Source organism: Stenella coeruleoalba (assembly GCF_951394435.1).
Source record: "Stenella coeruleoalba genome assembly, chromosome: 18".
Lineage (NCBI taxonomy): Eukaryota > Metazoa > Chordata > Mammalia > Artiodactyla > Delphinidae > Stenella > Stenella coeruleoalba.
In genome coordinates, this window is record NC_137164.1 from 29,976,856 (window position 1) to 30,003,437 (window position 26,582).

General features: G+C 33.0%; 1 protein-coding gene across 1 annotated transcript in view; it reads left to right on the forward strand.

The window, feature by feature from the left end:
- PCDH17 (protocadherin 17) overlaps positions 1 to 26,582 on the forward strand; it is a 103,411-nt gene that overhangs the window by 23,826 nt on the left and 53,003 nt on the right. Inside the window, exons 2-3 of the mRNA XM_079902969.1 lie at positions 13,319 to 13,377; positions 13,511 to 13,683. Coding sequence (XP_079759095.1) covers positions 13,319 to 13,377; positions 13,511 to 13,683 — 232 coding nt within the window. The remainder of the gene's footprint in view (positions 1 to 13,318; positions 13,378 to 13,510; positions 13,684 to 26,582) is intronic.

Sequence of the window (26,582 nt, forward strand, 5' to 3'; positions counted from 1 at the left end):
AGCACAGGCTCCGGATGCGCAGGCTCAGCGGCCATGGCCCACGGGCCCAGCCGCTCCGCGGCATGTGGGATCCTCTGAGACAGGGTCACGAACCCGTATCCTCTGCATCGGCAGGCGGACTCTCAACCACTGCGCCACTAGGGAAGCCCCTAAACATTCTTAAACTACGAAAGTTAACTCTGAAGTTGTAAGATAGTTTTAAGTCTTCCTTAAGAACTGTGCATTTTATGCAGGGAGATCCTGCAGGAAGAAAAACTCACAGTAGGTAGAAACTGAAGAGAATTTTCCACAAAAGAACTGTTTTAGGGCAATGAATACTAGAAAGTTAGAGACATTTGACAGCTCCTGATTTCATTTACACTTCTTTTCATGTGAGAAAATTGAAGCACAGAAATGTTACCGCAGCTTGCCAGGAATAGAGAACTAATGTCATCTGACTCAGAGTTTAGGGATTTTACTCCTACACCAGTTGGGATATCATATTTGACATTCATTTCTATTGAGGTATCTATAGATTATGGGAACATCTTATAGCATGAAAATTGCTGCAATAAAGTAATACAACTTAGTCCCTAGACTGCAGGTCAATTTAGAAGAAAATTCTTTAAGGCTTCCACATAGGAAGTGTCAAAAACTCTGCTGGAGCCTATGTACAACATGTTGTCACAGGGTCTTTCAAAAGGGAAACCAGCAGTAGTGTCAAGAGGTTCTGTAGTTGTTCCTATAGTATTTTCATTTGTAGTGAAAATACTTCCAAATTTTGGAGACTCCAGAAGCAGCCCTGGATTCTCAGATTTGATCACAGAACTGGTTTTGATTCTTTTATTCTAATCAAAATTGTCCAGTAGATGTCATTGCTTTTATTTGTGTTTAATTCAGAGCTGCCCAGTTATAGGAATAAAGCTATTCAAGGGGCTGTGACCTGGTATTAGAACTCTGTAGGGAGTGTTGATTAACAAGCATGATTAGAATGAAAATAATCTGTAAAACACAACAGACAATGATAAATAGAATAAAATAGAAAGCAAAGGACAATACACACAAAAGCAAGATGAATCATATAGTACTTGCAGGTTTTTTATTTGAAAGAGTGCAAAATGTTGAGTCAAAGTAACTCGTTCATATTACTTACTCATATTGGAACCTCAGGCTAGCCTTTCATGAATTCCACAGGCCTCAGCTTCTCCATACATAAAATAGAAATAATTATAATGGCCCCATCCAGTGAGGCTGAAAGGAAATAATACATTTGGAAGAGTTGAAATACTGTGACGACATCAACCTCTAAAATATGTAAGGAAGCACAGCAGAGTTCTCAGAACTGAAGAGTTCTTTTCTCTGGGAATGAATTAGTTACTCTTATTCTAAGTGCACTCTAGAGGAATCTGTAATACAATTCAGGAAACTTCATGCATCTGAGTGCATTTTGTTTTAGGTGTTCCCATGATGGTACTGTTTCCGCAGTTTTAAGTTGTTTGGAATTGAATATAAACATGCTATAAATCACCTAAAACCTAAATCACTTAAAAATATAAATCATTTTTCAATCAGGTACCTTCCAAGTGCATACTCTGTGAGGAAGTCTGTGTCCTTCAGAGGATGAAAATGACGTGTTTTTTCCTAAACCATGACCTAATTAAGCCTAGTGCATATGTAAAAATGCCTCATTACTATTTTATCTACAGGAGTGAGTAGAGTGAAAAAATATTAATTATATGGTTAGGAAGTGAGACTTCGTCTTTCTAAGTCAGGAGCCTGCAATTTTTTTTTTTTTTTAATGAAGGGCCAGATAGTATATATTTTAAAGTTCGGGGATTGTACGGTCTCTGTCACAACTACTCAACTTTGCTATTGAAGCATGAAAGCAACCATAGACAACATATAAATGAAAGGGCATGGCTGAGTTCCAATAAAACTTTATTTTCAAATACAGAGAATGAGCCCCTTAGCCAGCCAGGATTCACCAACCAATTTTGTAAATCATTACTAACTGTTAATAATATTTCTTAATTTTTTTTATTTGAGTGTTTGCTAAAAAACTGCACTATGTAGACTTTAAATAGTTTCTAACAAAATCAAAATGATTATCTGTTATTTCAAAACCAGTTATTGGAGGAATGCTGGCTTATTGTCTCATGAAGTGATTCTCTAGATAACATTGCTTCTTTCACTAGAGGAGAAAAATTCTTAGAATTAAAGTCTTCAAGCAAAGAAAGAGCTGGGGATTCTTGAATTAGGTATTAAGTGACAGTCTGATAAAGAGTAGAGATATTTCATTTCATTTTATGCTAATGTTTAAAAATATGCTAACATTAGTAAAGACACTTAACTTTATTTTAATTTCAGGTATGAACGTCAACCTGAAATAGCTATTTCCACTGAATCATGCATTTTAAATGTGATACTTATATTTCAGAGGGAAAATGAAAAATATTCTAGTAATCTAATACTTACAAATTTGATTAATAATTAATTTTTTCTCAAATTTAGGAATTTCTTTTTCTTTTTAATATTCATTTCTGAGGACAAGTCTTCCAAATTCCTTGTATGTTATCTCCTAAATTTTCATAACTGTGCTTTCAAATTACTCTTGTTTTTAAGACAGAAATTCAAATCTAAAGGGTTATTTTTTTAATTTATAATTTTATATAATTTTTATGTTTTGGAAGGGGTTAGTAAGTTATCTTTGAAACTCATGCAAAAGGTTGGGGACTCAAAATTCACCCAAAGTATATACTAGTTATTGTAAAATATATTGGCTGTTTATCTGGTTGGCTGAATCGTTACTTATAAAGAGTTAAACATTCTCTATGCTTATCAAGATTTAGAGGAAGGAAAACATTAGAAAGCTGCTGATTTATTCAATTTCACCTTGAATTCCTCCTATTTTTTCTCCTATTAAGAATTGGAATGCACCTGGACAGTTGATGACTTGAAAGGCTGATGCAAAATCAGATAAGAAACAGATCTTGTTGATCACTCTTTGTTGCATTTGCAAAATGTAATCATTTTTTAAATAATAATTGACTATCTTCTGATCAACAATTTAATATTTTGAGCAGCAAGACTGGTGAATTGTGTTTACCAAAATCATTGCATTCATAAAGTTTTTAATTTTAGTGTATTGTGAAAAAATAAACTGATGAAATGGATAGCAAGCATACAGTTTGATTTACTTTTTAAATTAGTTATTTGTCTTTTAGGAATTTCACATGATGATCGACTGAATGTAATACCTTAAATTTGCACTTTAAAAGTGAGTGTTCAGAAATGCCTATTTTGGCAATTGATAATATATGACTATAATTATTGTAATTATACAATTAAGCCTACTGTATGCATTAGTATATTTGATAATAAATGGCCATTATTACCTTTTTATGTTATTGACCAAAGGAAAAATCTAGTCATTAGAGTTAAATATAATATTAAGCATATTAAAATAATTTAATGTGAAAGTATAAAAGGAAAGGTAGAGTGCATAAAGAGCCATTTTGTTATTAGGGGTATAGTAGTACTATTTTGCTTAGTATGTAACAATAATTTTTAAGATCATTTCAAGGCAATTCACATTAATTTCTCATTAACTTATTTTTGAAAATATTGGTATGGATCATTATATTTCTCAGAGAGGCAGTATATCAACTGACTTGTCCTGGCAGTCTCTGGCAAGTGTTATTGTTCTACAATGAATTGGGTATATGACAAGCACTCCTATGAAAGTCAGCTGTAGTTTCTCTGCTTAAAAAAAATGTGGACAGTAATAGTATTGTGTCTCCTAGGGCAATTGAGAAGAATGAATAATAAATATCAATAATACCACTTTGTAGATCCTAATGTAGGACAGCATACTCCAAATCTCCAAGTACAGTATAGACACAGTTATACCATTTACATGTATTTAGATTCAGTGAGGTATAGTGTCAAGGCATGCCCATATTAGCTAAGTGAATTGGACTAAAGCTGGCTTAAATCTAAATAATTCAATTTTTAAAAATTTCCATATGCTTAGTAGCAAGTTTCTTAAAATTAATAAAATAAGATTTTAAGGAAATATATTTTGCAGAAAGGAGCATTCAAAAGAATGTGTCACTAATTTGTCTCCCTCTTTTTTCACTCTTTCTCTTCATATATGGAGTATTCCAGAAATTCAGGCTTGTAATGAATTTTTATTGGCAATGTATAATTTTTGAGTTGTTAGTCTTAGAGGCCCAACTGCAGAGAACGTAGTTTCAGATATTCCCTCCAGGGGGAAAATTCTTCTGCATTCTTAATAGAGATGGGAAAAGAATATGATAGGAGGAAAGCAGAGGAGAGTTTCCTAAGACTAAATGTCTGGCAAAGAGTTAGCAAGAAAACAGAAAACAACTCCAAACTTCCCCCGCCACTTGGAAGGAAAAGGGAGGACTGAATATTGGTTAGAGTTGAGATGGAGAGGCTTACCACCTTGAAGAAAATGGATTAATTAAGGATGTTGAAATTAACAATCTTCTAGTAAGTTTGGATTCTTTTCCTAAAATATCCGCTCATGGCATAATGTGCTGCTGTTGCTAGTGGGAAAGTACAGCTAGCATTCAGTGGTGCCTCGGTGGCCTCTGGGCTCCACCCTTCAGCAAATATATAAAAAGAATGTGCAGCATTCTCTATTTTGTATGCTTTTATAGATAACAAATAGCTCTCATCTTACCTTTTGCGTACTTAGATTTTCTTCTTTCTTGTCAAAGATGATTTTCTTTAAGATTCACAGATTACATAATTAAATTCTGGCACACCAGTTATTACTGAACTTATCAGTGCCATTTATAAAAGGGTTAACATTTGCAAGAGGTTTTCAGATACAGCCACATCACTTTAAAAATGCATCTAAGTCATCCTAATTGGGCAGTAGACTTGCAATTCTCACTTAACAGGATATGGCTGTTCTTGTCCTCCCATTTTTAACTTAATGTCAGTTTTTGCTAAATGTGGTAAGAATTTCTCACTTTTTTTCTTATACCTTTAGTACAGAAGTGTGGACCACACTATATTTGTATAAAATGTATTATTTTGAAAATCACTGATAAATACAGTTATTGCCATACCTCATGCACTATAGAAATTTCAGAGCTATAGGTGCTGTCAGATAATTTTATAAGCGGTGGCTTAAAGTGCTGTTGGCTACTTCAGCAATGTGGAAAGAACCACACCATATATTCTGTTGAAGGCAGAGCTATCAGAAGCAATGTTGGTATGAAAAAGCTTAAAGTGAATTATTCACCTCTTAACACTCCCTTGTGTTCAGAGTGCTGCAAAGAGAATACTGTTATCAATGGGAAAAGCAGTGCCTTTGAATTAAGGGAAAAGTTCAACTTGTTTCGTTTTGTTTTCAACCCAGTGGCATCAATATATGCAATCAATCTTCTCTCCCTAATTCAAAGGAATTTTCAAAATTTCACTCCCCTGTTCCTCTGGATTAGGAAAACACTGATCATCTAAGTATAACTGAAGCTATAATGATGTGATTCAACACCATGACTACACATCCAACCCAAAATTAGTCTGTGAGAAGTTTTATCTTAATGATGATTCAAAGAGTCAAATATACACTTTCATTTTTCTTCAATAATTCCAATTCTAGATCAATACCTCTAGAATGAAAGCTTTCTTCGTATTTGTATTGCAACCTCTGGGAGAGCCTTTTTGTATTTGACATATCTGTCTGCTCTCTTATATATTACAAAATTATAAAAAGGATGTGTACTCAAATATATAAAGCTTATACAGATAAACATAAAGTAGAAATTTAATATTAAATATATAATTGTTAAGACAGATGCTTCTAGAACTTGGTGCAAAATGCTACATCTTTTGCCCCTCATTGTCTAATCTGTTGTCAGTCTTATTCATTGTAATTTTTTTTTTTTCGGTACGTAGGCCTCTCACTGTTGTGGCCTCTCCCACTGCAGAGCACAGGCTCGGGACGTGCAGGCTCAGCGACCATGGCTCACGCGCCCAGCCGCTCCGCAGCACGTGGGATCTTCCCAGACCGGGGCACGAACCCGTGTCCCCTGCATCGACAGGCGGACTCTCAACCACTGTGCCACCAGGGAAGCCCTTATTCATTGTATTTTTAATTTCAAATATTATAGTTTTCACTTTTGGAAGTTTCATTTTGCATCTTTTGGGCCATCTATTTCTCACCTTTAGACCCAAGATTGGGATACTGCAAGGGAGGTTCCTGGGGCTCAAAATTTGAGGCACTTACTCTCAGGGTCATGCTTTTACATTCCTGATCATATTTTCAAAATTCTAATAGATTTTAAGGTCCTTATTGGTTAATTCTGTCATCTTTTTCATGCCTGGGTCTGTTTTTATTGATTGATGGGTTTTATTGATTGATGGGCTATAACCTAGGTATGGGTTATGTTTTCCTGGTTTACTTCATGCCTTGTAATTCTTGATAGAATATCAGATACTGTGAATTTTACGTTGGTGGATACTAGATTTTTTATATTGTGCTTGGTTTGAACTAAATGTATGTTTGTGGAATGAATTTACCTGCTGAGTCTCTGTCCCAAAGGTCTCCTCTTTGGTAAAGAAACAGATGTAGAAAAGCAAAATAATATCAAGAATGCCAGCAGTTTATAAACTACTGTCTTCTGTGTTTACACAACAATGATTCTGGAAATGCCAGAGATGTTTGGTTTGTCAAAATTGTTCTCTCCATAGGAAATTTCCTGACTGTCTCATGACTCTATAATGGGAAATATAAAATAATTCTGTTAAATAGAACCGAGGTATTGTGCATGTATTTTTCACAGTTATTGCACTAACCACAGATTGAATTCTAGAAACATTTACTTAAACAGTATCTGTGATGGTGAAAAATAACTATAGAATCCAGTTTCCTAATGCTCACAATACTTTTCTCTGTTCCTTTTGCAGGGATACATTTGGAGAATAGTACTCTGATACTTTTCTTAGAAATTCTTTAGAAACTGAGATTCAAAAAGATGAGGTCTTTGTTTTTGTCATCCCATAGTTATCTCATTTTTTAGAAATTCAAGTATTGTTTTACAACTTACCAGACTTTCATCCAGTTATTGTTATTTCATGATCATTACAGTGCTGCTTATAAGATTAAAAAATAATTTAAAAGTGGGAATTCCCTGGTGGTCCAGTGGTTAGGATTCTGTGCTTCTACTGCAGGGGTCCTGGGGTTTGATCCCTGGTTGGGGAACTAAGATCCTGCAAGCTGTGTGGTGCAGAGAAAAATTAAAAAAATAAAAAAGTAAAAAATTTAAAAGTTATAATAGGAATGGTATTTTATAACTAAGGAATTTTCATATATTATCTCATATAAAACCACACAACTTAAATAGTATTATCCTAATTTTACCATCAAAGTTGTAAAATTATTTTGACTATTCTGTATATGCTTTGGTGCATCTTAGATGCTAATAATTTCATATTCAATGTCTTTAGTCTTTACAAGGATATTCTATTCACTTACTTACAAACGTAGAATCAATTTCATGAGGTATTCTCCAAATTAAAAAACTCACCATTTCTAAGGATGGTTCCTAGTTCTTCATGATATAGCCATATTTTTTCATGCATTGAAAGAAAAAGCTACTTCTTTGCAATAAATGCAGTCTGAAATCTTTATTTAAAGTATCTATTTTATGTCTGGGTAAATGAGAACTGCACGCAAGGAAAACATCTTTGAAAAAATATGAAAATTGAGCTAAATAATTCATATTTAAGACGACTGTCTTATAGAGTGTTGCTTGGGTTTGTTAGTGTGGCTAAATAGAGGTTTATATCTCAAATCCATTTGTAGTCTGTCCAAATGAATATGGGATTTCTAAATAGTGTTTTGAAAGTTGGCTCTGTATAATTTTAAAAGACAAAGTTCAGAAATACTCTTTATTGAGACTAATGAAAGAATTTGTAGTTTTATAATCCTCTGTGAGACAGAAAAAATCCTCAGTGTATATGAGATGCATATGATCACCTTATATGTATGTTTGGAATTAATTTTTATTAGCATCCAATAAAATGAACCTTTTTTGGAATGTAGAATTCTGTGTTTTTTGTTTTTTGTGATTTTTTTCATATATAGCTTCATGAAACTAATACCACAACCAGGACAGTTCTATCACCGTAAAAAGCTTCCTCATGCTATATCTCTATAGTCAACCTTAACTCCTGGCATCTACTGATCTATTCTTTGTTGTAATAGTTTTTGCTTTTTTGAGAAATCTTATAAATGGAATCATACACTGTGCAACTTTTTTGAGACTGGCTCCTTTCACTCAACATAATGCTTCTGAGATTCATCCAAGTTGTTGCCTCAGTAGTTCATTATTTTATTGTTAAATAGTTTTTCACTGTGTGTATGTACCACAGTCTATCTGTTCACCTATTGAAAGATATCTGGGATGATTCCAGTTTTGGCAAAGAGAGCTCTTGAAATACTCATGTACAGATCTCTGTGTGATCATAGTCTTCATTTATTTAAGGTAAATACCAAATTATTGGGTTAATTTTGCTTTTTTTTTTCCCTACGAATGATACTTTTGGTATCATGTCTAAGACCTCTGCCTAACATTAGGTCACATAGATTTTCTGCAGGGTTTTCTTATAAACTTTTATAGGTTTATGTTTTTCATTTAGATCTATGGTCAATTTCAAATTTTTATGTTTTTGTTTTGTTTTGTTTTTACAAAGTGTTCATTTTTGCTGAATTGCCAAGGTTCATTTCTATTGAATTGCCTTCTGCAACTTTGTCAAAAATTAGTTGGCCGGATTTCTGTGAGCTTCTGAACAGTCTCTCCTGTTCCATTGATCTATGTGTCTTTTCCATTGACGATACTACACTGTCTTGATTTATGTAGCTTCATAGTAATACTTTAAATAGGGTAGTGTGATTCCTTCAAATTTAATCTTCTTTTTCAAAATTATTTTGGCTATTACAGTTCTTTCTGTTTTAAGTTCTAGAGTCCTCTTGTCTATAGCTATAGAAAATCATGCAGTGAATATGAATGGAATTATGTTACATGTATAGATTATTTGAGGAACATTGATGTCTTTACCATGTTGAATTTTTCAATCCATAAACGTGATAAACCTCTCCATTTATTTAGGCCTTCTTTGATTTATTCCATCAGTTTCTGTAATGTTCAGTATACAGATTCTGTACTTATTTTTAAAAATTATCTATTTGCTTATGTATTTGACTCTTAGGGACATATTATAAATGTATTGCTTTGGATATTTAAGTTTCCAACTAGTTCATTGCTAGTATATAGAAATATGATTGATTTTTGTGTGGTGACCTTGGACATGGCAACATTGCTTAACTTATTTACTCATTCTGAGAAGTTTTATTTGTTTGTTTTTGTTTGTCTTGATTCTTTCTTATTTTCTGTTTGAACAATACTATTATCTGAGAATACAATAGCATTGTGAAACATTTTTTTCCTCCTTTTCTAATTTGTATGTCCTTCACTTGTTTTTCTTGCCTTATTGAACATATTAGGACTTTCAGTGCAGTGGTGAATAGAAGTGGTGAAAGCTTTCAGTCTTTCAAGTGTGATGCTAGTTATACTCTTTTTTGATAGATGCTCTTTATGCAGTTGAAGAAGTGTCCTTCTATTCCTATTTGCTGAGAATTTTTATCATTAATAGATATTGAGTTTTGTCAAATGCTGGATATATTTTTAAATGTTCCATTTTTACTATTCTAAGAGTAAAAAATATCTATTTTGACTCTTTTTGCTATCCATTTTCAGATCAACTTCTCTAGATACATGTAAGTGGTCATGTCAAATTAATCTACTTCCACAAATAAAGCTTTCCCAATTTCAGGCAATGTGGTTCAGCTTCAGTAGGTGCTTTCTTTTGGTCTTTTTCAGAGACACTCGTTTTTAAAATCACGATTTTTTTTAGAGTCCTAATAGATGAGCAAGTAGTAGAAGATGGCACATCTTAGGAATAGTTTATTATTGACTACTGCTGATAAAAATTATGATTTCAAGTATCATTTATAAATTTACTACAATTTGCTGAGTACTAGAAGAGAAGTGCATAAAGGTAAATAATCAAAGAAACCATTCATATCATACAGACTTTTCCACTGTGTGTTTGTTTACTTGATTACTTGTTTATTTGTTTATGTTTTCTGAACAAAAGAAAGAATATCTAAATTTTTATCTTCATCCAAAAAATAACAAAAAAATCAAATTAGGAGGGCCATTCAGTTTTATAAGTTAGTTCATATTTACGTGATCATTATGAGCAAATGATCATTTAAAAAAAACAGCAAAATATTTGTCTTTTTATTTCTGAGTGAAATAGATTAAAAAGATAATCATATCCTACAGTTTATTTCAAAGTGTCTGCTTTAGAACTTTTTTGTAACTAGCCATCAATTCCAGGGATCCATTTTTTTAAATAATAAACAAATGATATGTTTTAAAAATAAAAGTTAATAGTTCCTGTGTTCAAGTTGTGTTTGAAGGGAAAACATTCTAATTTTATCCTTGTATGGAAAAGGATAAAAGTTTCAAAAGTTATATTTTAATTACTCATATGAATATTTTAATTACTCTGCTGAGACCTAAAAATCTACAAGTGTCTGACCTCAAATTTTACTTTCTTTCTAGACTTAATGGTTAAGAATTATAAACGTACAAGATAGAATTTGATTTTTAGAATACAGTGTTGGAAAATAGCTGAAAGCCCTTATATTTCTAAATTAAATGATGCTGTAATACATTTAGCTTTTTTGTCTATTTTCTGTTTGTTTTTCTATGTAAATACTGTTATTTTATTTCAGATTATTTGAAATGAGTTTTCAGACATCCTTGGAGCCTGGATAATGAAAATGTTATTTTCTATATTAAAACTAGTGTGTTTTTTATAGTGAATTAGTCATATGTTTATTAAAGGCCAAATGACTATTTCATTATGGTAATTATAAACAGACACAGCCTCTCACATTCCTACCTATTTTAATGAATGAATGCTGGCAGACATTATTAATAAACTCCTGATACTCTGCTACTGATTAAGTTGCAGACTTCTAAAATTGTACTTTGTGAAATTCTACAATAATAAACCAACTTTCTTTAGCCTGTTTTTACCACCCTCCACCCTCATTTCTCCTCCTTTGTATATCCTTTTGTTTTTCTCTTCCTCCTCTCTTTCTATTTTTCCCTTGCCTTTCTCCCTGCCTTTCTTTCCTTTCCAAAATTCTTCTTTTCTAACTTCCTATTGTTTTTCTTCTTTCATCAGAACAATATTTGGTAGCATTACCATCACCCAGTGCTCATCAAACACGCTGATACATACATAGAAACATTCATAGACACGTGTGCACACATACTCACATATAATTTAAAACAGCTCTTCACTCAATAGGAACTTAAAGTATCTTATTTTATAAGAACTGCCCAGAACTTTGATATTATGCAAAAAATTTTAGATACTGTCCCTATTAGAACAAGGGAAGAAAAGTTTTCCCAGTCAGTCTCCCTGTGTCTAACTGAATAGGGATCCACATCCTATGAGGTCCCACCTAATCAAAGCCATTAAAATCACAAGATTACTTATAATAGCCCTTATATTTTCTAACTAGAGTTTACACTTTCACTTTACATTTTACTTGTTCCTTAATACCCCGGATTCTGTTTTTCTGAAGTGTTCTAAGATACTCAGGCTTAGCTTTTAACTGACAGCAATAATGATGCATGTTTTTGACCAATTCAAAAAATGAGCTAGATGATTTTAAGTTTAAATGTGGAGTTTCTAAGTAATTTTAGTTTTTAAAATTGGCAAAACTCTTTTGCAAACATTTTTGCTCTTGGTGTTGGTTTCCACTATTACTTTTACTAGAACATAAGGTTATCCTTAAAGATAGATAGTTTGTTATGGAAACAATTAAGGTGCTTCACAGAATCTGGAAATTAGTAAAAACATGTTAATAAAAAATGTCTGCTACCAATTACTAGTTAAAGTGGATTAGAAATGAGAAATTAATCTACCTTGTTTACCTTCATCTTTGCATTTATTTTGACAAAGGTCATTTGAACAACAGCAAGAAAAGATTATAGATTAAGAAATTTGTGAGGGTTTTTCCTGTCCCCCAACTTCTAAAAGACAGTGAAACTTAGATAGTAGTTTAAGCTATTACTGTTAACATGTTTTTTCCAATAATAGTTTAAAAAGCCAAATAATTTAAATTATTACATGGGATTAAAAAAAAGAGTCCTGTTAGTTTAAATTAGCCTTATTTATAAGGAAAAATACATACTGCTCTACATTAAACCTTACCTTGGTCCCTCTGCTTCATGAATTGTACGCTCCTGTGTCACTGATACTTGCATGCTGGATGATCTTGTAGGAACCCATAGCTGCTTCAGAGCACAATGGTGTGACATGAAGTGAGGCAGAAAACAGGAGAACCTTTGTTGCTGAGTCAGCTGCAAGAAGAAGTAACGTGTATGAATGTACAGTATAGGGAAACCTATGAAAGATCTACTCTCTTTTTCGCAAAAGACTCTGTTCTACGGTACAAGGAGAATTCAGTTCTATTTGGCAGACATCCACGTCAGTTTGGAAGCAGCAAAAACAAACACAAAAACAAGCCTCGTTTCTCAGTGTCTTTACTCCCACTGCTTTAAGTAACATTTTAATTCTTACTTTTATTTTACTTTGTTTTTAATAACCAGGAAGTAACAGCCCTTTCCCTTGTATTGAGTACAATTTCCATAGTAAGGATGCAGATAAGGATGCACTATAGAGATGAGTCCGACCATAGGTGCCATGCCTGTATTTGTTACTGGTAAAATTTGAAGGAAAGGTTTTATATCCCTTAATTGAGGAGTGGGTGACTTTAAATGATGTTATATCAAGAAGGGCAAAGAATCCCAGCAGATGATGTAATTATGCTTAAAAATGAGTATTATTAAATAATTCATGCTTTTAATATGGAGAAATTAAGTCATTTTTCCACTCCTCCCACAAATATTCAATCTTAATATCTAAGTAATGAAACAACACAGACAGTGTTATCCATCCTGGTACTAACAGAGAATGCCAGTTATGACAGGCTCATTGTTTACTTTAACAGGTAATTTGTGGACCGGAATCATTTAATTGTTCTGAGTACATAATTACATGTCAGCAATTTCCAATTTAATTAAAATGTACAAATTTGAAGATTAAGGGAATTTTTGAATTATTAATCATTTTTCCACTAGGAAGTCTTGTTGCTCTGCAGGAGATTTGTCCAGTGTACAACTATACGTATTTTTTTCCTTCTCTTTCGCAGACAGACAATTTTCCCGCAGAGCCCAATTACATGGGCAGCAGGCAGCAGTTTGTTCAAAGGTAAGGCCTATTAAATAACTTTCTCAGCTTCCCCATTTGCATTCATGTCAAAATTGCTTTGCTAGAGATTACATTTCAGATTCAAACTCGTAGAGACAACACTTTCTCTTCTTTTTCTTTATATGTATTTCAGTAGCTCCACGTTTAAGGACCCAGAAAGAGCCAGCCTGAGAGACAGTGGGCACGGGGACAGTGATCAGGCTGACAGTGACCAAGACACTAACAAAGGCTCCTGCTGTGACATGTCTGTTAGGGAGGCACTCAAGATGAAAACTACTTCAACTAAAAGCCAACCACTTGAACAAGGTGAGTGAAGTCTTCCAATGCTTACAAAGTGTAAAGCTTAAGCAATCATTATAAACCTCATAGTACTAGAGTTGTAGTTTATCACCTTGGAATGGACCATTGACGATATAGCAAAAGGAACAGCAAGTTCTGAGTTTGCCCCAGACAGAAAGCAATTATTCAATACCTCAGTAACCACAGAAAAAGGAAGGCCATGGATTTTGGTCTGTAATCTTCTTAAGATGAGAACTTGCCCAAAGTCACTAGATTGTACTTATCTTTATGAAGATTTTCCAGCCTTTGCTATTTTGCATTTTATTAAAGGAAAATATAGCATATGTTAGCTAGATATGCACGTTTTAATATACAGATTAAGATGAATAAATTCAACGCTTTTAGGTGAAATGAAAACTCGATTGGAATTGTATAGCTCTTATCAGTGTTGATGTATTTTTAGTGTGGATTTTAGCTTCAAGATAGTTTTTCAAGAGTCAAATAACAGCTAAGCCAGACTTCTGGCTCCTTTTGATTTATGTCTAAGTCTTCCTGGATAGCAAATAAACATGAACTTGTTTACCCTGATAGAGTTAAAAAAGAAATACTTCTTCATAAATACATATGTTTTTTGCTAAAAGTCTATCTTCAATTTATTAGTTTGATATGCCTTTTTAAATTAATTTTGATATTTTTATTGTTTCAAACACAATGGAATATTTACTAATGATTCACCCAAAGAGAATTAAGCTAGTCTTAAGTGTGAGACTTAGATGTTGTGAATAAGCTTTTGTTATGTCCAATTATAAGAAATGAAAAGAGCTGTTGTATAAATCGAATTTCAGAATTACAAATGCATATTATATTAGTTAATATTAATTTTCAAAATATTAATAGTATTTAAATATGTTTAATATTTATTTAGGTTTTATGAGAGACTACATTTAAGCTATATGGACATATTTATGTATTCTTCTAAGTCATTTAATGATTGGTGATTCATAAAGAGTAAATTTTTGCCTCTAGTGCAGTCAGTCCTATCACATATACATCAGCAGATAGAATGCTTTTTAATTTCTCTATTCATGTTGAAATTTGAGTTCAAATACTCACACACATACATTCAATACAGAAATAAATTCATATATATATATATATATATACATATATATAAAAGTTTCTGCACTAAATATAATTACGCTGGCTTTATTTTAAGGATAACCTCGCAAAAGCCTTCTTTTCTAAGTAATAAGTGCCAGATATGTCTTAGCAACTTTTTGCATAACAATGCAATATTGTTTTAAAAATTATTTTAAACAAAAGCTATTTGAATACTTATCTAATATTCACAGTTCCTGCACACTTGAATGTTTACTTGAAGTGAGTTAAGTGGTCTTGATGGGTTTGACTATGCAATATTATAATATATGAATATTTTAGGCACATTTTAAGTAATGGGTTATTGGATCTTGATATGTGAATGCATAGCCTAACAGACTAATCTATGTGTGTGATAAAGTGATTTACAGGTAATTCACTGGCCACTATTTGTAAAGCTGCATAGAGTAAGTAAAGAGTTTGCATTTTGTCCTATCTTCATGAGAAACTTTGTTAATTAAAAAAGCCTGCTGCTCACTATTAACTTTTTAATTCTTTTCCATCCACTGACTGAGCAATGTATTTGATAGGAATGAAAAAAAGACCCCTATAGAAAAATGAAATATATGTCTGAAAATGTAGTTTATACTGAAAAGCTGTTTTTTCCTATTTTGATATCAAAAAGTAATATCATAGAAAGGTGGCTATTGTTCTTAAAAGAAAATGTGGTTGGCACATATTTTAATTAATATTACACATAAAATAATTGCTAGTCTATGAGTGAGAATGCCAATAGATATATCTCCTGTAAAACAAGTAGTTTCCACATATCCTTATTAACAAACATGAGAAAGTTATGAATCTGAAAGCCATACTTAGAAAGTAATCTCTGAATTTATAGGAGAGAGACTGACTTCTACTTTAACACATGATTTTGAAGGAGTATTTCATTGATTGATCGACAGATTTGATTCATCAATTCATTTATTTAATAAATATTATCAAATGTTTTCAATATGTAAGGAAAGTTAGATTTTTTGGGAACATCAAAAATAAATTTGACTTGAAGCCTGCCTTCAAGAAACTGTATGTAACTAGTTGAGATGGGAGACCTTTCTCTGTTTGGCTCTCTCTCTCTCTCATATCTCCTCTCTCATCTACCTTTATCTGCCATCTATCTCCCTATCTATCTCTCTGTCTACCTCCAATCTGTCTTTCTCTCTCCATCATCTAGATAATCTTTTTGTCTCCCTCCTTTCCTCTCTCTCTCTCTTTCTCTTTCTTCTATGTATTTTATGCATACATCTATCTATCTACCTATCCAGATTCAGAGGAGGAGACTAGTATTTATTGAGTTTTTCCTACTTACCATAAACTGTGCCAACTTCATTTCAACATTAACATATTTAACCTGCAAACTCTAAGATAGTTATCATTTTTATCTTACATGTAAGAAAACTGAGCTTATGGGAAATTTATTAACCTGCCAAGCAGGTTGGAATTTTATCTTAGGTCCAGATATGCCCGGAATTTGTGTCTTTTCTGTACAACTTTATCCCCAAATGGGAGAATTAGCTCAAATATATTTTCTGATTCATTGCTATGACTAGATATCAAATAAACATTGAAGGATAAGTTAAAACTTAAGTTCATGTATGCGAACCTTGAGGGAAAACATCAAAATAGGTTATATTCATTGAATTATTCAGTGGTTAAAACATAATATCCTATTTAGTTTTCATTGCACTTATAGATAGGTGACTACTGTTACTCTCACATTTAATAGTTTTTAAGAAATTTTCTCAATGTTCTGTGCTATAAGTAGTGAAGTCAGCATTAGAAATAAAATAGCATGCCTTCAGGGTCTGCCCTCTTAACCAATACTTTATACTATTCACATAATGAATTGTTTACTCAGAAAAAAAAAATTAAAATGTTTGAAGAAGCAATCAGCCATTTTCTTGGTCAATGTCCTCTATTAATTTATTTGAAAAGCATCATGAGAGCCAATGCCAAATTAATTTAATGCACACCTACAAAGAATAATTTTCTTTACAGATGAAAGAAGATGACAGCCATATTCAAACAATTATCTCATGTCCAAGTTTCATATGTTAACCCTAATTTTAATGCCTTTTAAAATACCCTAAAAAACATAAATAAATTTCCTTTAAAACAAAAGCTAAACAAAAAGAAACCTGTTTATCAGTCTTTTGCTTGTCCTAAAAATTTATAGTAGTGCCTTAATAGTTTTCAATTAAAAAATCAGTAGTATAATTATATTTTATATTTTTATTAGTTTAATTGGCTTCTTTCCCTGTTTAAATTATCTCTATTAAGAAAAATAATGTTCTATTTTAAATTAAAATATTTCTTTAAGTTAGAAATTAAAGTAAATTTAAAAAATTGTCTTCATATTTTCAATGGAAATTTCTATGCTAATAATGATTTTCCTTTGCAAATAACTTAGTCCATTTGAGATTTTATTTTATTAGCTCAATTTTTACTGTTTTTCTTCTCTTTTGTGCTGTTAGATTTTTTCCATTTGTTCTGTTCCTGATATTTGTGTATTTTTGCTATCATCAGTTTAAGCATCCCAAATATACAGCACTAGTATGTGTTGCCCATTATTTTAGAAAAAATATTTTAAAGGATTCAGTAGTTAAATGAAGGTGTGATGTACTGCACTACAGCTGAAGATAGCTTTAAGGATTTTATGTTAATAAAACCTATAATAGAAAGAAGTTGTTTTAGCTTCTCTTAGTGTGATTAAAAAAAATCTCAAAGAATGTGCTTAGTATTTTCTTTTTCTATTTGAGTTCAGTTTTGTGCTCTGCCTCTCTGTTTGTCAATTAGATTTTTCCCCATACATTCCCCATCAAATATTAAATGTAGGTAGGTAGGTTAGTGGGGAGAGAGAGAGAGAGAGAGGGAGAGAGGGAGATAATAGGTAAAACAATCCATATGTTTTGGAATGTGTATGGTGCCATAGTAGCAAATTCCTTAGAAAGGCATATATATATATATATATATATATATTTCTATTTAATAAGTCATTATTTATCAAAAAAATGACACAGAAAATTGACCAAAATACATTTCATCTTATTCTTCTGATTTTATATTTTGGAATGACAAAAACTAATTTATATCAAGAACTAATAAAAATACATAATGTTACTTCTGTAAAGAAGAGTCACATACAGTTTTATAAAGAACAAAAGTCTTTCAAAAATTTTTGTAGGTAAATTACTCTTTATACCTCAGAATATTATTTATACTTTGACTTCTTTATTTCTATCCATCAGAAACCTTGTAGAGTATTTTGATTGTTAGCAATAAGTGTTTTGTTTTTCTTTTAAAAGACTTAATAAGCTTTCCCCAAAATTCAGTAGTCTCTGTTGATTCCCAAATAATAAATGTGCAGTCTTTATAAATGCTGACTGGCAATTTTTCTGAGCTTGTTATTGATAGCTGTGTGACTGTTCTCAATTTTCCAAGGATAATCAGTCTTCTGATATCTTTATAATTAACTGAAACCAAGTCTTTGAATTGAACTCTGAAGCTAGTGGAGTAGCATTGTACATCGTGAGTACTCACATCCTGTGCTAGAGATTGCAGTGGATGCATCACCAGCACAGGATGTAATGCCCCGTGGGGACCAGATGTTGGTCCCTTCCCTGGTGACTGGATTCCAGGACATTTCTGAGCCTCAGGAGTTGCTCCAATCAAATTCTTTTTCATTTCTCATCTTATTTACTTGCCTTATAATTTGTTTTATTCTCTTCAATTTTGTGCCTCCCCTGTTCTCTCTACTGCTAGAAAAATCTGACTTCTTAAATTACATTCTGGGTTCAAGACATTTCACAATGGAATCCCTGATTAAAATCTAATAAAACATAATCAATAGAAAATTGAGAATAATGGAAATGACAAATAAACTAGGTTTGCTCCAGTGAATTCAGTTTTAAAAGTAAATTGTGTTCTTAAGGGGTGCCTTCACTCTTCCCAGAGGACATTCTAGAAAACTACAAAAAATAAAGCTAAAGAATTGTTTTTTGCTGTCATTCCTTTTTTCTTTAAGTCAGTGTTTGAATTTTGCTTGTGGGCTCCATATTCAAAACAGGATTAGGCTAGCTGGAACGACTTTAGTATTTGTTATAGGATTTCAGAGTTTGGCAAGGCTCTGAGCCCCACTTCTTCTAATTTTCCTCCTTAATTCACTGTATAATGACTGCAATTTCACCATATTTCTAATTATGTCTGGAAAGGAAACAGTTTAATGTTTGTACAACCTATACTTTACATGAAGGAGATATTTACGAAAGCAATAGTAGGGAAATGGGAGAATGGAAGTTGAGGTCCTTGTCCACTGAAGTGAGGGTGGAGCCATACATTCAGGATTTGGGAGGAGGTTATTGAGACAGAGGGCTGGGATGCTGAACACAAACTTGACCTACCTTGCAATTTCCCCTAGAACTGACCCTGAATAGAAAAGTACTAGCATAGTACTTTTATATTCTCGAGCTTCTGTTCTGTTTTCTCTTCTGCATTATGGTTACTGCAGTCTGAATCTTCCAATCAAGCAGTGTCTTTTCCCAGGCCTGCCCGTAACAGGCAACAGCAAATCCACTTCTGCGGAAGCAAGAACATGAAGGAGGTGACTGTGTCCATCCTCTCAGCAGCCATCTGGCGATCTATGAAAATCATTTTTAAAATAAATTTTGCTATAAACTTACTAATAGGAAATTTATCTTAGGAAGGAAATGGGAAATTACTGCCATATATTGGGGGTGGGAAGGAACTTTGAATATTTAATGCCAGAGAGGAATCATTTACAAATTTTTAGAAACACTGCTGCTTTATGATTTGCATACGTGGTATTTAAGAAATTGTATTATTTGTCAAGAATTCATATTATTTTCAAGTCCTGTAAGTTTTTATTAGGCTGCATCTATCCAAGAGCAGGGTAATATCAATTTTATCACCTCCCTGTGCTATCTTTTAGGGCATTCCCAATTCATCTGGCCTTACATTTTACTAGACAAAATATTTCTCAAACTGTGAGCACTTTCACTTTGTTTTTGCTTACCAGGCTTTGCAGCCGTCCCACAGTTCACCTAACTTTAAAAGTTTCAATGACATCTCTTTTCTCGTGTGCAAACATCTGCTTCCAGAATCCAGCATCTGATATCATGAAAATAGAGAGATTTTATCACCCTCACATTTGTTGCTCATCGTAAAGCCTCTCTAACAAGTGTTGCATGATTTACTATAGACTCACTGTGATTTTGAGATTCTCTTGCTTTTAGTAAGCACAGCAATGACTTTTCCTGAAAGATTCCAATTAGGAAATGTTGGAACAGTATTTCCCAAACTTTTGACATTCATTTTGCCTTATACTTGGGACAGGGGAACCCTCCCCAGCCTTAGAATTACACACTCTCTCAAATATTCCCAAAAAAAACAGAGGATTTTACTTTTTGTGTTTTTTATAATATAAATAATGACAATTTCTTTTCATTTTTATAAATAAAATTCTATACTAATATTACATACATTTTTTATGAAAGCAGGAGTGTGTCCATAAATTCTAAAAATATAAAATAGTTATCAGCTCATCTGTTAATTAAGAACTGTAAGAAAATAATGTTATTAGGTCTAAAACTTCTCCCAGCAATTTCCTGTTATTTCACTTTAATAGCATGTTTAATATTGCAGGTTCTCTATTCTTTTGAAAGACATATTACAAAACATTAGGGTAAGAATCCTTGAAGTATAATTCCCCTATTGTGTAGATAAGAAAACAGATTAAGTGATTTCCATGGGGTCTTCAAGTTAGTGACAGAGGTAGCACTAGTTCCAGGTTTATAATTTTCTGTCTAGAGCCCTTTCCATCCTTCTGTGTAATTTCTATGACACATTAATAGAGACCTCAAAGCCTCTGAACAGGTACTTCAGATTTGTCGTCACACTTCTTTTCCTTATTAACTTGAAGATGTCAACTGCCAAGCTTCAGAACTTCATTCTTGATTCTTTCATATATATTGAATAAGTATTTCACATATTCATATATTTAATATATATTGAATAAAAGCTCCAAAAGGTCAATTAAATGTATCATTCCAGAAGTTAGATACTGACACTACTGGATTATTTGTCACTAAGCCCTAGGATGTAAATATTTCTTCAATCTGGACACAGTACCTATACCTGTGCTACCTGTGGGTACTTGATACTTTCTTAGTGTGCTGAGGAATGGTGGTGCCAAGAGAGATTTTCAGTCATTCATTCGTTTATCCAATCACTTAAGTTTTCTTCTAATAAATGACTGTGCTCGGGATACAAAGATGCACTAAAGCACAGGCTGGGTCCTCAAGAAGCTCACACTGTATTAAATAAATTTGACATAAAAACCATGAGTTTGGTGCAGTGAGAGAGAGATATGTCCTGAGTATTAATGGAGTCAGGAGAATGGAAACCCGGCCCAGAGTTGGAGGCTCAAAGAACATTCCTGGAGAAGAACACATCTGAGCTGACTCTTCAAAAAATGTTTGGCTTACTTGGCAGAGTGAAGTTGGGAGAGGGAAGATGATGGGCACTCTCAGAAACATAGGTGAAAGGAAGCAGTGCATGGCAAGCTGCTGTTAGAGGCATGTGAGTAGGGATGTTAAGAGTGGGAATGGCAGGTAGAGACTGGGGAGGTAAGTAGAAGCCCAATGATGGGACCACTGAGAGGCAGCCCTTGGAGGTTCAGGAGGTGGCAGTTCAAACTTTCATTTTAAAGGGATGATTTTTATGACAATGTCTTGGGGGATGGGAATACAATTAGGAAGCTGGGCAAGTAATACATGGCAAGGCAAAATGAGGCCTAGAGTGGTGAAGAGGTAGTAAGAATGGAACAAAGTGAAAGATTAAAAACTTCTTTTAGTACACACCACTACTTTTATGATTCTAATGAATTGCTTAGAAAAAAATCATTTGATGCCCAAGTAAATGTAATAGCACTTGAATTATTTAATGCATTTAAGTAAGCTTTTATGTAATATATACCACATACATTAAATTAACACATAAATATTTGAAACTTTTAGCATTTTCTCTAAATGACCAATGCTTATTTCTATATAGGAATCGATTTAATAAAGAAATTTACCATTCAAGAATGCTGGGGAAGAAAACAAACAAACAAGCCAAAAACTTCAGTTAACCAGATCTTTGAGAAAACTTTCAGAAAGCAGTAAGGTAGTATAAAACTTGCTGTGATAGACATTAGGATTGTGATTTGGATAACTGAGTTCAATTTACTAAATGGTAAAAACAGGGTGAGGTCATCATGGGGAAAACATTTGGGAAGTAAAAAGAGTTTAGATGAGTAACAGAAGAGCCAACTGAAAATTACAGTTTGGTAATGGGAGGAGAGGTGGGGGGTATAAACATAGAAGCCATTGATATGGGATCATACTTAAAGTAAACTGATGACAGGGATTATTGGGAGAAAAGAGAATAGAGTCCAGGACAGAATCCTTCAGAACACAACAGTAAGAAGTTGGAAAGGAGAAAAGTTCAACAATTGTTCAATCTGAATGAGACATAATCAGTATGTTGTGTGACAATCCAAAATCTGGAGACCAACTAGATGAAGTATTTGACTGAAGCCAAGAGTTTTTAGATTTCATTTCCAGACGACATAATTGAGAGCCAAATTAAATCAATTCATTAAATCAATCTGGACAACTCTGTTTTTATTTAAAACAAAATGATACTGAGCTTGCTTCTGTTTTATGGTTCACAAACTAGTTCTGAGGACAGTCCCAAATATGTGATCTGGCATCACTGGCATTAAATGTATGACTTCCAGAGCTCACTACTTCAAAAAAAGGAACATTTACTTGGAATCATATATTTTTTTAAAATAAATCTATTTATTTATTTTTTATTGCATTGGGTCTTCGTTGCTGTATGCGGGCTTTCTCTAGTTGTGGTGATCAGGGGCTACTCTTTGTTGCGGTGAGTGGGCTTCTCATTGCATTGACTTCTCTTGTTGTGGAGCACGGGCTCTAGGCGTGTGGACTTCAGTAGTTGTGGCTTGTGGGCTGTAGAGCACAGGCTTAGTAGTTGTGGCACATGGGCTTAGTTACTCCGTGGCATGTGGGATCTTCCCGGACCAGGGCTTGAACCTGTGTCCCCTGCACTGGCAGGTGGATTCTTAACCACTGCACCACCAGGAAAGTTCAGCAATGTGATTTTCATTGGTGAATTGCAGTGCAAATTATTTCCTCTTATGTTAAAACTCTGTTTATGAATAAGAGAAAGAAAGGGGGAAAAAGTAGCTAAAGAAGGTGGTATTACAGATGGAAAATGCTTTAATTATTCAAGGTATCTGAGTATCAATATACTGAGGTAAATGATCCACCTAGAGAAATTATTGAAGGATTGGATGAGATAGATGTTATTCCAGTATAATGGGGATGCTAGCTTTAAAGTGAAGATAAACTTTTTCTGTAAAGGAAAGAAAGGAGAAATAAATTTGAAAAGATAAACAGTGATGTGTAGGCAAAGGGAAAATAGTTGTAGGTTCTGATCTTCTCTATAAAATGGAAAGCAAATTTCATCAATCTCATTATTTCACAAAAAACATGTATTATATAAATAACACTCAGATTTGCAAAAAGCCAGAGGAGCTCATACAATTACCAAGATAATCTATTGCAAGATGAACACCTGTCAAAAAGAGATACGGCTATTATTTCATATTTATATTTGTTAAAAAAATAAGAAATAGGAACATATAATGTATCAAACCAAATACATTAACATATTTAAATTAACTCCTCTTGTACTTCTCAATTTTATAGCTCCCAAGGAGTCTTTAAAGCTGATGTTTTGATGTGTAGGCCTATAGTATAGATGTTTTCTAGAATTAAAAAAAATTTCAAATTTTAGAAAGATGATGTATTGCATACACCATGTATTATGTAACATCCCCACTGGGAACTGTACCAGTACTCACAATGAAACACATGATCAGTTTTGTAGAGAAAAGTCTAAATAATCACATTAAATTGAATAAATGAATAATATAGATAGCCCATGTCAGTTCAAGTCAATTTTACCACCGAATGAATAGCAAAATAACTTCCAGACCTGAAATTTTTTTGGATTTCAAAATGGACAAGAGGGCTTCCCTGGTGGCGTAAGTAGTTGGGAGTCCGCCTGCCGATACAGGGGACACAGGTTTGTGCCCCGGTCCGGGAAGATCCCACATGCCGCGGAGCGGCTGGGCCCGTGAACCATAGCCGCTGAGCCTGCGCGTCCGGAGCCTGTGCTCCATAACGAGAGAGGCCACAACAGTGAGAGGCCCGCGTACCACAAAAAAAAAAAAAAAAAAAAAAAAAAAAAAGGACAAGAAATTTAAAATTTTTACTTAATTTGCATATTGGAGCTTTTCCTTCCTTAAATTCTTGACAGTTAGTTATACTAATGATGATCCCAGTAGTAACATGATGAAAAAAAAATCTACCAACAAGAGAAATTATTTAATCCAGTTTTCTATTAAATCATAATAGAAATCTGCAGTGGAGGATGTCTTAAATCAAATATAGACAAAAATATTCTATCACCCCTGTAATCATTTTAATGTGATAAATATTTACTTTGGGAAGATCACTCAAATGTTTCATCCTGGAACATTTAAATGTTTAATCATGTCATAAGAACATTTTGAGTAGTACTTTTGGGATTTGCAGACAGGTAACAAATGCACTCCCACCTCTGATACAGGGTATATTTTTGAAACAAAATACATATTTCATGGAGATTGATTCATCTGCCCTGGATTTTATTTTCTTTGAGGTTTTGAATATTTATACTGAGGGATGAAATTTTGTTTTGTTTTTGTCCTGGGCCATTTCCTTCCAATTTTAATTACTACGTTTATTACATAATGTCCTTTATATAGACATCTGAACTTTTTCCCCTCCAGGCTAACATTTTTAAAGATATTTAAAAGAAGGATGGCAAGAAAACTTCAGAAAATTTTAATACATGCAGAATGACTTCATGATGTACATAGGTATTACTCCACACTGTTGGAAAACAATAGAAAATAGTTTGAATCTTAAGTAAATATATGTGATTTTTTTTTTTTTTTTACTCATGGAGTGTATTGTGACTCTTGCTCAGGAGTGACTCTCATTACCATTAAAATATGAATAAATTAATACAATGCATATTATTTCAGTACCCATGTATATGACTCTGCCTTCAAGGTGTTTGGTTTTTGAAACTGTCATTCCTCTATCCATCTAGCTATAGTTCCATTTGTTAAATACTGTAATATATGTAATAAATAAAAATAAAATTCTGCTAGAGAAATGAATAAAGAATTACTTCATGAATTAGATGTGCCTTTAATAGGGTCTTGAAAGTAGAGTAGGACTTACAGGACACAGATGAATTGAATATTTGAAGCTGGGATAATAGCATGATCCAAGGTCATGCTAGAGATTTGACAAGTCATAGCATGATCCAGGACTGACAAATAAGTATGGATATTTTTATTGGAGTATGACATGTAGAGTTATAATGGAGAGAAATTGGACCAAATAAATGGATTAGGGTCAGATTATGAAATACCTTAAATTCTGTACTAAGAAGCTTGAATCTGATTATATAGGCCATTAAAAACTTTATTTTGAGTACAGTTAACTGATCAGAATTTTGTTTTAGAAGAGTCAATTAATAATATACCATAGGAGCGCTGGAAATCAAAGGAGCCCAATGGCCAAGACGGATCATTCATCAAATTTCAAAAGGACAGTGGCGTGTTTAATATTTCCTAATTTTTGTATATTATAATGTAATTTAATTGCTGAGCCCAAGAGTTTTTATTGAAATCATTCTGAGCAATAAATGTAACTCAAAAGAAAGATTACTCAGTTCAAAGTACCATCTATTTGTATTTGTCAAGTATGATCAAAGTTGATTTTTCTCTTTCATTTTTATTTACAGCAGAGCTGAAAACCCTACCTTAAATATGAATCCTAATGAAACACTTAAAAGATTATAAATATATAACAAACTGTGTGGACTTATTCAATCAGATAACAAAAGAACAGCTAATAGTTACAGGCAATTAATAAGAAAAAAAAAATTGAATAGCTACTTATGTCAAGTACCGCACCAAGCACCTTTAAGCAAGTTTGTCCTCATGGCAAGCGGAGGAGATGGCTGTTATCTTTAATAGGTGAAAAACCTGAGCATAAAGAACTGATGTAACTTGCCCATAGTCTAGGCCCTCTGCGGTGTAGCAGTTGTCTGCCTGATGTCATGACTGTGCTCTCTTCATTCTAGTTCCATTTCCTTATTTACAGTCTTCAATACCAATGTGAAAAGAAGAGTTCACAGAAAAGTTATACTAATATTTCTAAATTGAAAATAGGGTTGAAATTAGAGTTGAATGCGATTATCTATGCCTAAGTGAATAGAGTTATGAACAGTTCTTCAGTACCATATATAGTCATCTCATTGCCATTATTTTATTATTATTATCTTTGTGACTTCCTCTGCAGCAGTATCTAATACTGAGACTATTGTTTTTTGATCCATATATAGATGATTTGCCTTTACCTCAAATAACCTTTATTTCATTGCTACATATTGTGCAGTTAACTTAGGCACTGGACAGAAGGCACAAAACTTGCCATGCTAACTTGTTGATACCAATTGGAAAATACTTTAATTTCTATATACTTATAAAAGTCACCTTCATATGTGACGGTCATTTTATTAATGTGTGATCACTGTTAAACACAGAATATAACAAG